Raw genomic sequence first — 13732 nt, 5'->3', positions numbered from 1 at the left:
CCTACATAATCATTCTCATTTCCTATTTGGGTAATGAAGCCGTGATGATAAGTATGTACATAAGCTTTACATAAGTTAAGCAATTATGTGCTCATTCGGTATTTGATGTAACCTACTTCCATAGATAACTGTCCGTGTAACTTCGTAGTGTTCTTTACATTACACAATGGTTTCAAACGGGATTTTCATTCTCAAAAATAAAATTTTGAGAACTTCCAACTTTTTTTACATACTTGGGACAAGCGAGGCACAAAGGAGTATTGGAAAAATAGTTTCATGTTGCCACACCCCCAGGGGGAGGAGTTTAACCCCCAGCCCCCCCCCCTGCACGGGTGAAAACTGATGACGGCATTGTGTTCTGCATCATTCTTTATGACAAAATCAATATGAAAAAATCGCCGAGGGATCTAACAACCGGAATTTCGGATTTTTAGGATTTGCCATTTTTCACGGTTTTTACGTCAAAAGCTGTCCCGAATAATTAGCAAAATACTATATTGATGTTACAGAATTTATTCTATCGAAATTGGTGAATATAGAAGTTTTCGAAAATTCGGCTATTTTCGGGGAAACTTTGCACCCCAATATTCCCGAAACTATGCGGGATTTCGAAAAAAGTGTATCTTCATTTTTGTCATAAAAAATGATTCAGAATACAATGCCGTCATCAGTTTTCACCCAACTCGTGCAGGGGGGCTGGGGGTAAAACTCCTCCCCCTGGGGGTGTGGCAACATGAAACTATTTTTCCAATACTCCTTGTGCCTCACTTGTTCGAAGTATATAAAAACAGTTGGATGTTCTCAAAATTTTATTTTTGAGAATGAAAATCCCGTTTGAAACCATTGTGCATTGTTAATTGATTTATGTATGTAAGCCGTGCAGAATATGTAGTGAGTGGAAATCCATAAACAAAAGTAGAAATTTCAATTAAGTTACATAGATGTTTATAAAATCTTAAGATCTGCGACTCTCGCGTAGTCAGATTTTTCGATACTTTTTGTGATACTTATTTTTAATTAACTCTGAAAATCTTAAGTATTTCGTTCCAACCAAATGTACCCCCGGAAACATGCAAGTATGGAAAAATCTGTGTGGTCAAGTACTTAGTTCGGTAAACACTTACGTTTCGTTTGTAACCTGTTCTCTGCAAGATCATCACGAACTTCGTAATTAAACAAGCATTTAATAAGTGCTTACTATCGAAATTAGTAATTTTCCATAAAAATATATCAACTTCTGCTTAAAAAACATAAACCATTGTCAAATAGTTGTGCCATTAATAGAAAAGCTACAAAAATTGTAAGTACTCAAGAAATCCTCCTAAGGTACAAGAAATAACTTTCCAAAAATGTCGGCGTTAAGGAGAATCATCTCATTGCTACTATTATTTAGAATTTGCTCTGCTCAGGACATTGGCAATGTTCATCTTACAAAAAGTTACTTGAACCGTTTACAAATATCCGATTATTTTATACCCTTCGAGCACTGTACACTGATTGTGGCAATGCCACAAAAAAATAACTCTCATTTCTTCAATCATAGTCCCTTCCACGCACCAATAACTTTACACGCGTATAACATCAACTTCGGGGTAATGATTGAAACCAAATTTTCTTTGGTGGGAAGACGTAACAAATTTCCACATTGTTGGGCAACATTTGCCCTCGTCCCTGAAAAAGATAAGAGCTTTGCATTGCATAAAAAATCCCGGCATTTCATTGACGCACCTGACTTCATAAGCCCGTTCTGGCCTGATCAATATTTCATTTGGGTGACAACGATTAAAACAAAAATTCAACAGTACCTGAAGTCCTTTCGGGCAAACGTTTTCCTAAATCTACTCCGCAATCGTGAAATTGTCATTATCGAGGTTATGCAGTATAATAACGAATTGGTTTGTTTAGCGGTAAATAACTCCATGCTTCGGATGCACTATCACAATATATATCACCGCATTGGACTAAAAATTAACATGCAGCCCTCTGAACGATGGTATATTATAAACTGTACTACTGCCGACTGCTTTGCCGAATTAAAAATCGTTTCCAAAAAAGTTTCATATCTTAACAAATATTTTTGGGATGCACGCGGAGTTTATGATTCGAAGATAAGTAGCATTTATCACTTACGTACTGTCATTAATTTTTCGACGATGCACACCTCTTGGTATGGTTACCATCAAGTCGCGAATTTGACAACGTTCAACGGGTTCGTTAGGTTTTGGATTTTACAAGAAACTTTTCAATACGACTTAACTAAATTTACCGGACTTCATTCCGTTCCAGCTGTTCAAAGCATTTCTTTATATCCTTACCTTAAAGGTTTTGTATTTGTTTCTCTTGACGTGCAGGAATTCAGTTACGCGTCGTGTTATCAAGTGAAATCTACACATTCAGATACAATACATTCCTTAAAGAGTCCTTTTGATTGGTCAACGTGGATCAACTTATCGATTTGTGTTCTAATTGTTGTACTAACTTCGATTTGTATTTCCAAGAAGTTCATTTGTACTGCTGCATTCTTAGTGATTGGAATTTGTTTAGAAAGCTCCGTACTTGGACTGCTGTGAATTTATAATTCTAAAAGATATATTGTCGGACTATATACACTTGTCGGTGTTTGGGCTGTGATGACGGGAACATTGTTGTCGAATTTGTACAAAACTTCGTTTACGATGGAAATGATTGTCCCAACGACGTATACAAACTTAATAACTAGCGTTATGGATATCGATGGAATACAGGTTTTAATGCTGGTTAATCTCTTGGATAAGAACAATTTACAAGTGACCAATTTCGAAGAAGAAATGCGATATAGACTTTTCCAGAATGATATTTTACAACATTCCATACAGTTGTTGGGCACAAAAGGAGGATATAAACTACTTGATGCGTATATCGAAACGGCAAAATATCTCGTAAACAGAATACGGTTGCAGTTTAATATAACTAAAGATGAAATATTAAACGGTAAAGGGACATTTACTTGGTTATATAATGGAAAAGCTAATCGTTTTAGTCACAGTACTTTAACGGATAAATGCACGATTCAGCCAATTTCATACAATGACACGAGCTTAATAAAAACTTTGTCATCTTGCGAGTGCGACAAAATTGCGCGGATGGATACAAAGGAGAATCTAGCTAAAATTTTTCCTTTCCTAAATGGCAACCTTGAGAAAATAAAGTTCCTCAGGATTGACGACGATTCATTCTTTACAGCAATTCGTGGTTGGCCAATTGTACCCGTTCGTAATAATTATTGTCTGCGCAGATTTCAGATAATGATGTCTTCAGGAATTTAGTCATTGGGAATCCTTATATAAATTGTGGAAACCTACCAAGTTGTTTCATAACTATGCGAATTGGACGCATCCAAAATTAGATGCAGTTTCCCGGTTAGATTTTAATTCTAAAATTGTTGTATCATTCTATGTATGTGGAGTTTGTATTTTGATATGCATGTTGATACTTGGTATGGAAATTGGGTCGGGTATAAACTTGAAAAAGCTCAAGTGTTCGTAATTTAGTGATGGCATTTACATATATTTTTAAAGTAAAGTAATAAATTATATAATTGAATATTTTTGTGAGCATTTATTCTTTGTGAGCATTATTTATACTTCGTTCTATGTGTATCTTATGTCTTAATTTATTTGTTATGCCTTTTTCATATATTTTGTTAAACATAACGTATAGGTTTATACATACATATACATATATGAGATATGTACGTAAATATGTATATATTACTTTAGAATACATAGTATATAAAATTTATCCAAATTTAAGATGCTCAAAAGCATTATATAGTAAATATGTTACTGATAAAATTATCGGTTAAATACACAAATCGAGAAGGACCAATATTTTATCTAATTACGCATAACGCAATAAAACGTTTAAAATTAGTTAGATATGTAAACTTATACATGAAGAAGGTTGGCTTAAGAAGAAATAATTCTTCTTCGTCTGCACGAACATATACATATGTAGTCACATCCTGCTTAAAAAAGTAATAAGTTTTATAATATCCTATTGGTAAATTGGGAGTATATACCTAAAAAAATTATTTGAAGCGGAGAACGGATAAGGTTTACAACGCCAGATTTTGATGCCCCTGGACGTATACATACATATAGTCATACGTTAAAAAAACGTTTTTCATTCATAATTCAGTCATTTTCTTTCAAACTTATTTCATTTCGCATCATCTGACTTTATTTCTTTCTTTCTTCGCCCCATGTTTTAAGCATAGGGTGGGAAATGAAAGGAGCGAAAAATCCTTTCATTTACAGTTGCTCATCTGAAGTGGCATAATTTTTCACTCATTTTCATTCAAATCACAAGAAATCTATTTTCATTCACCATCATTCTCTATCATAATCAGTCACATGGATGAAAGTGAACATATAATGCATATATTTGAAGTTTTGAATTTGAATATTTGAATATTTGAAAGTTTGAAAAGTTACTCAACCGCACATTGGCACAACAAAAAATTTAACACAATGAGCTTAAAATCCTGGAATTTTTGGCCAGTCCGCATGGATTGTGATTTGTTTTTCGCCGAGCGGGTACATGTTACACGCACTGTGGATCTTATCGAAGGAGCTTCAGTATTTGTCTTTGCGACCCTCGTTGGTTCTCCTTCTTAATGATTTTTGCTAACAAGAAATGGGCAGGTCTGCAGGCTTAATATTCAATTTCAATTTATTAGCATTTGATATGGCCATGAGCCTCATCAATACAAAACCTGCAGGCCTATTAAATGCTTTGCTTCTGTCTTTCTACACTAATTCTGGTACTACTAATGGTCATTCCATACAAAATTAGCAATTTAACATCAATGCAAAAAATAGCTTTGCATAATTACGTAAATTACACACAAATTAATTGCGTCCCAATACCAGTAACAGATTGATTCTGTAGTCCGTGACACACTGAGGAGTTCGGATAGCATTATGTCGTTCCAGCTGGGTAACTGTTTAACATTTCACCAGTTCGATTATTCGCCAAGTTTTCAGAGTTAAGACCTGATTTTCCAATGGGTTACGTATCTACGTATCCTGCAACTGGAATATTTACCAAAGTAGTATACATAAGTATATTGCGGACTAATCAAACGTTTAGATACCAATCAACTTTAAAATTGATTTATCGATTATAATCTAGTCAAAAACAAGAAAGCAGAAGTTTACATCGCTACCGCCTGGCCTCGGCTAGCATTCTACATGCGACGACATTTGGTTTATCATTCCTTTAGCAATAACACGGCGCGGATATTCACCAAGAATGCCGAAAAGTGTAATTTCTTCCGAACTAAAGTGGTCTTTATAAGGCTATGGTGTTATCGTTGCTAAGCGCAAAACTGAGTACATATGGGGAAAAATTAGACATCCGGGATTCTGCAGACCAATAATATGTGTTCTTAGTTGTATCCAGCAGGTTGGAAATTGTGGTTTGTACAGACTTGTTCGATGTTGTCACACTGGTAACAAATCCATCGGATTCGTTAAGTTTATTGTGTGGCCGTATTCTAAAAATATTAACGTCAACCTAATTGGGTAGCAAAAATATTTACAAAGCTAAGCTGAATTTTTCACAAAATCGTGCAATAAGAATTGAATATTTTGGAAACATTCGATCAGTTTCATTTTCTTGTAATTTGACATTTTTGAATATGACGTTGAGGTTGTCTACACTGGCACACCTGCCTTCATCCAATATTCCATTAGTGGTGAATATCTTCAAATTGTTTAATGGCACAAACATAATTTCTGTCAGGTTTTCGAAGAAATTCCTGCCGTTGTCTCTCAGCTTTAAGACAATCTTACCTCTATTATTTGCCCTTTTCACTACTGTCATACGTGTTTGTGCGACATTGAATTGGTTAGCCAGAAATTGGATGATAACCCAACCACCCATACCAAACTGGAAATATGTCCTCGTCGGGTACACCGGTTTCCTCCATGGAGTAATAACAATTGGACTGTTACACATCGAGCGCGTGAGAAAGGAGATAGTGACCTTGCTCAACGCATGCGTCGATACAGAACTACAGCTAATTCTGGAAGGTAATTAAATATAAGTAATCAAAATTGTACGGTACGTGCATTAATAGGTAAATTCAGAAAGAGAACAGTTCAGTAACGAGTGAATAGTTTCAAAACGTGTGTGAATACCATTTTCGTGTGGTTAGCACGACACTGCAAATGTTGAATTTGAAAATATGAATTTGCAAATATCATTTGCAAAATAAAGTATTTTGAACTACGCCAAGCAGAGCTTGTACATACTGTGTATCATCTAATTTCAAAATATCAGTCCTATGATATTAATATTATTATCCAGTGATACATACTTATGTCTATATTTCTAAACAGGGGGGCCTGGTTATGTTCATCGTTATTTCGTTACACTCAGCGCCATTGTTGCGTCTTCGTTTGTCTTGGTTCCATGTGCGGTTTCAGTCATGAGTTTCTTTCAACCTTGCATGCCTCCGGTAATAACCAGCACAATGATTCTAAACTGTAAGAATTGTAGTCATAGCGGTGCTGTAGGTTTAGCTATGAAATTAGTTCTGGGAATCTACGAATTTTACACCGGGATCGTAGTCATCGGAAGTGTAGGCATTGGTGTGTATATCGTTTTATTGTATCCAATAGAGGTTAAACTTTTCATTCTGGATTACATTGAAAGGTAAGGATTTTAAGTGTCAACATAAGTTTATTTAAAATTAGCTTATCTAAGTTAATGTTTAAATTTACTTATATGGATGTTTTAACTTTTTAAATGCTGACAGAAAGGAAATGCAAACTAAACCCCAAGCTAGAGGTTACCATCTCTACAAGTACCGAGTGCTTCAGTTGATATCTACTTACCACGACAATACCTGGTGCCAACCGTCAGTTCCAGTCACCCTGGGGGGTATTTCTGTTGCTGAAACAGTGTCACTCTATGTCTTGGTAACCTCGCACGACAGATTCCCTATCATAATTCTACTAATGTTCTTAATGGTTGCCTTGGATTGCTTTGTTGTTATTCACTCCGTGTGCAAAATTGTAGCTAAGCCGTACTCTAAATCTTGCAACTTTATCGAATTTATGAAAATAAGAAATCTCTCCAAATGGGTTAAGTACTTTATGAGATCCTGTCGACCATCGAAGTTCTCAATGGGAGATGGCACCTTTTTCGACAGGTTGACATCTTTTGTGCTATGGCAAAAATGTATTGACTTGTTAATTACACTACTGCTCATGTAGGGGTTGCCAAACCTCTGCAATGCATCGCGAAGTATGCTATAAATTGTATTTATTATGTAAGCGTAGAGTAGTCATTATTTCTAGTCAGCAATTAGCCTTTAATGCACTACCGCTGCTGGCCTGGCTGTCTCTGTTAATGAGCAGTCTGATCACCCCACAAAGTACAGTCATCACATATATATGTCTTTCTATGTATGTAATATGAATTTTACACTTCAGGGCTATGCCACCTCTCAGGAAAAATGTCAGGCTACGACATATACATACATACAGGCTTCAAACAACACTTTGTGCGACGCTTACACCGACGCGAAAAATTCAGCGAGTTTTTGGAGGCGCAAGTTAGCGAAAACACTCAGTTCAAAATTGTAGAGGGTTCGGTGCCAAGTGTTTCAGCGAGCTGTGGCGCCCAAATTAGTAGACTTTCTCTCTTCTCTGCAAGTGTAAGACTAAATATTGGTTGGCGTCCCTGATTTTTTTTTGCATGGACCGAATCAGTGTTTCGGATGCAAGTAACCACCTGCAAGAAATGATCGCAAGAAATTGGTTTCTTGCAGCTATTTTTACCCGCAAGAAATGCAAAGTGCAAGAAACTCCTTCCCGCCGCCATAGTTCTGAAGGCGCATCGCTAGATGGCGCTGTGTTTCTTGCACTTTCTTGCATTTCGTGCACCTTGTATTTCTTGCATTTCTTGCTTTGCAGTGCAAAAAATGAGAAAAACCGCAAGAAACGAAACACTGGACCGAATGTTTTAAATGATGACGGCACATGCATATGTTGTGAACACGAGTATGACAAAAATTTTGATAATACGTCCTATTTAGGAACTAACATATCTTCTTTGCAAATTATTATTTAATATAATTCTTTTTCCTTGCAATACAAACCCATTATTGCGAACAATACAATACATGTATTTGCAAGGTTTACAGTTATTCAGATGACCCAGGGTGACTTAGGGGTTAGCCCCATTATTTCATGGCAGGCTGGTTAATTGTTGGTATCCGGGTGGGGCACGTCCCTGAATATCTATTTTAACACAATATTTGATCAATTATTATATAGGGTGTCTAAAAAAGGCTTATTTATTGTATGTGCATATTGGCATATGAATACTAAATCGAAACGCTTACAGATAATTTGATTCTGTGGTTCAGCTCCTTTTCGATAACAGAAGCATACCCAAAGGGGAAGAATGCAGAAGAAGAAAGCGGAGACTAAGGCAGATATAATTATCAAACCCCACCTGGAACAAATTATGTAAAGGGTATTTATTGATTTAATTCTTCCCCATTGTTTTTTGGAACTAAAAACAAATCTATCAAAATTAGCCTGAAGTCATGCAATAAGAGGTAAGTGGCTGATTAATATATGTAAATTGCTGAAAAACTCATTGACAAAGTCTCTTTCATAAAGTCTCTTTTTTATAATTTAACTGTGGTTAAGAAACATTTATTGACAAATAATTCTCACTTTTAAGTTGTCAAATGCATGCATTGTTTAAAATTTGTATCCGATATCTTTGTATTCTTGCCTAATGAAGGTGACAATGGTTCACTGAAAGCTAGCAATTTTCACGAATAAAATCAAGTAATAATCCCCGAAAACCGCAGAAATGACTGATCATAATATTCTCGGAGGCTGGTAAAAGTTCTACCAAATCTCTTTAATAAAATCTATGTAGGTTCTCACAGTTTTTTAAGTTAAAGTTCTCAAATATTGAGAAGAGAAATCGTGACGAATTAAATCAAAACCCATCGCGCCGTAGGTCAAATCATACGTATTTATTTATCAAATCTCTTTAACATACAGTAAATGTCACTTTCAAAGTTAGATACCTTGTACACGAATCTAATAAAAAAATGTCCAGACAAAAATTGAGTTTCATTGAGAAAGTATGAAAAATAACGGGTAATGTTTAACTGATCATAATTTAATACTACTTTTGACCATAATTAATACTTTCTCCCCGAATACTATCTCTCACTATAATAAAGTGCTTCCTTATGTATAATAATTACTTGATTTTACCATAAGTAAAAATAACTTTAAAATAGCTTTAAAATACGAAACTTTAAAAAACTTTACAAACTTTTCGATTTTTAGTCAACTACAAATTTCTTGGAAAGTTTTTCTGGTCTACCACGCTTGAATTTCTCTTCAATGGGTATACATGTAGCGTCTGGTGGAGGCTGCAAAACCTTTAATTTGATCGATAACTGAGTGATTGAGACCAGCGTTGGAAGATTTTAAACGCTTTTTCGAAAAACATACGTAGCGGCAATCATTCCTTAAGCGTTGCAGCATTTTAAGTAACGTGCTATGTATCAACTTTTTCTAATTGCTTGCATCCCACAGTGGGTGGGTGTGAATGATTTTAGTAATTGGATTCAAATCCTTGAATAATGCATAATTTGGACAATTTGCAGGGGTAATTATTCTTCGCAGATATTTTGTCCGTAAATTGTCCAAATTTATATCCGAATATTTTCAAATTCCATCTTTAAAACATATATTTTGCGCAATATTTGTATAATCCTCGATCTGGCATGAATTCGAATTTTTTTAATTCGAAAAGCATTTTATTATGCAAATATATTGGCATTAAAATATATGCATGTTTACACTAACCCCTCCACTGGCCCCACTTACCCCATTTGGTGGGGTTAATGTGCACACTTTTTTTGATCGTAAACTAAAGCGAAATAGTTAATTGATAATGCATGATGTTCAAAATAAGTATTTTTGACTCGCAACCATTTTTGTTTCACTGAAGAACGCAGATTCGAAAAAAAGTGGCCACACTAACTACAATGTTTAATAAAAATATATTTTTACTCAATACTTGTATAATCCTAGTTCTGGCATAAAAACCTAAAGAGTATTCGCCAATAACTTGGTTATGGTAGACGGAGGATTTATTATGAATAAGTTAGTATTCTAGTTATGGTCAAATTAGATTCCATTATGATGAAAGAAAGTAGTTCAGAAAAAAGTATTAATTATGGTCAGAAGTAGTATTAAATTATGATCAGTTAAATAGGACCCAAAAATAACTAATACACACATCATGCCCTTAACTCTTTCTTTTGACTTTGCACCAATTTTCCCAAATTTACTTTAAGTTCCAGAAAACAATCGGGACGAATCAACTTGACACCCTTTATGTGGGTTATGGAGTAGTTTGTTGTTGACTTGAGCATTCCTCTAATTCATACTCGTAATCAATCCCGGTCTCAATTATTTATGAGCATTTTGGGTTAAAATTTAGTTACTTTCGTTATGTAGGTAAATTTTTAAAAATTTTAGGTATATTTCATTTACTTACGCAAAATCATGGGTACTCTGGTCTTCACTTTTTGGTCTCGCGTCCCCCATCCTCGTTGTTCCCCCCGTAACGAGGAACGTCGTCATGACGACCACCAGCAAATATTGGGTCATATATAAAGTTTAGTGGGATGTGATATTTGCGGAGTAGAAGTAATAAATACCTCGAATAAAGCTTTCACTACATTGCGGAGTTTGTATTTGTATAAAACATTGAAGCTTATCAATGCCGGTTATCATCTCTCGCAGCCAGTAAAACGATGATAGGATCATGTCACGGTGACAGAGTCCTTGGTGACATTGGACTCGCTTATCGTAACCGGATGCGTATTTACATAATTGATGTCAGTTTAATTGAATTATTTAGCTCATGCTTGACAATTTTTTGAGGTAAAGTGTTAAATTAAGCATACATGTTAGATACTTGCTTAAATAATTTGGATAACACATTGTGAATAAAGTTTATTAAGCGGTCAAAACCCCTTTATGGAAATGTCTTGGCCGTCTGTCTGTCTGTCCGTCCGTCCGTCCGTTTCCACGATAACTTTAGAACGGATTCGAATTTCGACATCCGGTTTTCGTCAGCGTGTTTCTAATTTTTGGGTACAGGATGAGTTCGAAGATGGGCGTTGTAGGTCATAAGGTCACGCGCCACGGTGATGACGCCAACGGTGAAAGGTGTCGAATTTTTTTTTCCAGTGTTTTAGACGTATTTTTGGGTGGGAATTTAAGAAATCGTCATCATTTCGAGGTGCGACGACCCCATGACCGTGTGGGAGGTGTCGAATGTCGGTAAAATGACTTTTGTCATGTGGGGGTCTCTATTGAAAGGTATTGTCGTGTACGTTTGAACTACGCGGGTAGGGGTGTTAAAACGGGGCAAAATGAGACCTGGGGTAATGTGAGACAATGACAGGAAAGTGGTGAAAGACGTTGTGGGCGTGCCACAAAGACAATTCCGTGTGTTTTTACCCCTTTGCTACATTTCGTTTGCAACGGTGTATTACAGTTAAACTTAAATTTTAGCTAAATAATTTGACTACCCTAAATAGTTAAAACGTGCCGGTGTAATTCGCGTAATGTGCATGGTTTTCATTATCCAGTGTGTTATGCACTTGTTACTGGAAAAGGAGGGGGAGGTCCATGGACATCTAATTAAACAGGATTCTTACTTGTTAATGAATTTCGGATAAATGAAAGGTGTTTAAAACGGTGTTTAAAAAATAGGTCAACTTCTCCCAATTATTTGCACACATAAACTGAATCAAGTTGTTCACCTATTCTTGAAGCACCCTTTATATATAATGTTGCACTTTTGAAAATTGAATTCACTCTGTATTCTGCATTAAGTAAACTGTATATGTAAAATCCAGAGCAAACTTTACTCTTCATCAAATTAACGTTACTTTGGATTTAGTTTCGTTTATTAAATTTAGAATTCAGGGCGCATTTACTTCCAAAAGTGTAGCACAATTTCTAAGAGTGAAGGTGCTAAAACTCACAAATAATTTGCACCCTCGGTTTGGCGACTGGTCTACAACAGAAGCAAGTCCAGATAACTTTCTGGAAACGAGACGGAGTTTCTTCCTCTTCGAAGGGTAAGGGTGGCTCTTTGACGTCTAATTAATAATTTAAACAAATTTAAAATACAATTTGAACTTATTGGAGGCTTGGTACTCTTATAAAATTGTTTTCATTTAAGCCTTACATATGTATCATTAAAATTACAAATTTTTCCATTTTCACCATATTTTAATACGATTTTGAAAATTCCTAATTTTTTAAAACCTCGTTCATTCCAATTTTTCTTAAACGTAAAAATAAAAATAAAACTTACGCATTACTTCCGGGTGGTTATATCCGCAATGGTGGTAACAATCCTGACGACGACAGTGGCAAATGGCACAGGGAAACAGGACAAAAATGACGAGGGCGGCGACAACTATGGACGCGATTAACCAACCCCTGAAAAAAATATGCATGAGCGATCCACTTTTTGTAAAAAAAAATTGAAATAAAACTAAAATAAATAAAAAATTAAGCAACAAATACAGATTGAAATTAGCATGGATTTAATCCAGCTCTTAAGTAGTGTGCAAAAAACATTTGTTAAACATTCTTAAAAACATAAATATGTATATTTCCCAAAAACATGTCGTTGTACTAATTCTATAAAGACCGAAGTACAGTGGAAAGCTAATTTTAAAAAGACCGAAGTGCAGTCGATGATTAATTTTAAAAAGACCGAACTACAGAAAAAAAATTCCAAAAAGACCTAAGTGCAAGCATGTATTTACTTATGGCTAAATCGCGCGATCTATGAAGAATCGTTTTGGCAAGATATAGCCATAAGTAAATACATACTGCACTTAGGCCTTTTTAGAATTTTTTTTTCTGTAGTTCGATCTTTTTAAAATTAATCATCGACTGCACTTCGGTCTTTTTAAAATTACCTTTCCACTGCACTTCGGTCTTTATAGAATTAGTACGACGATATTAAAGAAACAAAGTATTAATGTATGGTTTCTTTACATATTGGTATTTATGTATGTATATCTACTCACGGAATCTGAACGAAATTCCGATAGCATTCTCCACCCAGGCAATATTCACACCGTGATGGACAATTGTAATCTTGGCGAGGATGGTAGCGGCACAAATAATCCTCGCCCGTGCAGAAGTCGCAGTGCGGAGGGCAGGTTGAATTATCGCTCTGATCATCAATTGCCAGCGTGTCACCTTGAGCGGCAAAGGTCACCAAGATGGCCACCCCCAAGATTAAGGTGGGCTTCATCATCATCACCACAATTTTGGCTTAAAAGGGGATTTTTATGTTGCCGGAAAAAATTTGGGTGTACACTCTAAATAATTTTGAGATAAATCGTCGAAACTCGAAGGTATTATTTTTTGGGAAAGATTTTGTCACCAACCAAAAATAAGTACTGCACTCTAAAAAATGCAGGTACTGGGTACTGATTATAACCAGAAAGTAAACATATTTTTAATAACCCTTTCGAGTGACGATTTGTATCCAAGTTATTCGCAGTGATTGTAATACGTAGGTTAATATTGGCGAAACGTAATTTACCAACGGCGGAGTTATTGTGTGAACTGGCTTATCTTCTCCTTGGTTAGGATAA

At 35.6% G+C, this 13732-nt stretch overlaps 2 protein-coding genes across 2 annotated transcripts; both read right to left on the bottom strand.

Annotated features, from left to right (window-relative positions):
- Positions 1-8100: 8100 nt before the first annotated feature.
- LOC110861711 lies at positions 8101-11172 on the bottom strand. Its single transcript, XM_035844902.1, has 3 exons — positions 10594-11172; positions 8399-8511; positions 8101-8294 (listed from the first exon to the last, which is right to left on the bottom strand). Exons 1-3 carry the CDS (start codon positions 10704-10706, stop codon positions 8242-8244), a joined length of 279 nt encoding a protein of 92 aa, XP_035700795.1. The 5' UTR covers positions 10707-11172; the 3' UTR covers positions 8101-8241.
- A 383-nt stretch (positions 11173-11555) lies between these two features.
- Positions 11556-13671, bottom strand: LOC118432915. Its single transcript, XM_022110839.2, has 4 exons — positions 13157-13671; positions 12430-12557; positions 12095-12211; positions 11556-11743 (listed from the first exon to the last, which is right to left on the bottom strand). Exons 1-4 carry the CDS (start codon positions 13390-13392, stop codon positions 11700-11702), a joined length of 525 nt encoding a protein of 174 aa, XP_021966531.1. The 5' UTR covers positions 13393-13671; the 3' UTR covers positions 11556-11699.
- Positions 13672-13732: the final 61 nt, after the last annotated feature.

The sequence above is a fragment of the Folsomia candida genome, unplaced genomic scaffold (genome assembly GCF_002217175.1).
Source record: "Folsomia candida strain VU population unplaced genomic scaffold, ASM221717v1 Fcan01_Sc044, whole genome shotgun sequence".
NCBI lineage: Eukaryota > Metazoa > Arthropoda > Collembola > Entomobryomorpha > Isotomidae > Folsomia > Folsomia candida.
Note: the sequence above shows the minus strand (reverse complement) of the source record. Positions and strands in the feature narration are given on the sequence as shown.

What these genes read in the sequence shown, in the direction of transcription:
- LOC110861711 (XM_035844902.1), bottom strand. Translation starts at nt 10,706, where the DNA reads ATGACCCAATATTTGCTGGTGGTCGTCATGACGACGTTCCTCGTTACG. An exon ending in CAGAGTACCCATGATTTTGC is followed by an intron (nt 8,512 to 10,593) that starts GTAAGTAAATGA and finishes AATTTGTTCCAG; the next exon opens with GTGGGGTTTGATAATTATAT. An exon ending in ACCACAGAATCAAATTATCT is followed by an intron (nt 8,295 to 8,398) that starts GTAAGCGTTTCG and finishes GTGTTAAAATAG; the next exon opens with ATATTCAGGGACGTGCCCCA.
- LOC118432915 (XM_022110839.2), bottom strand. Translation starts at nt 13,392, where the DNA reads ATGATGATGAAGCCCACCTTAATCTTGGGGGTGGCCATCTTGGTGACC. An exon ending in TAACCACCCGGAAGTAATGC is followed by an intron (nt 12,212 to 12,429) that starts GTAAGTTTTATT and finishes ATTATTAATTAG; the next exon opens with ACGTCAAAGAGCCACCCTTA. An exon ending in ACCGAGGGTGCAAATTATTT is followed by an intron (nt 11,744 to 12,094) that starts GTGAGTTTTAGC and finishes CTGTTTAATTAG; the next exon opens with ATGTCCATGGACCTCCCCCT.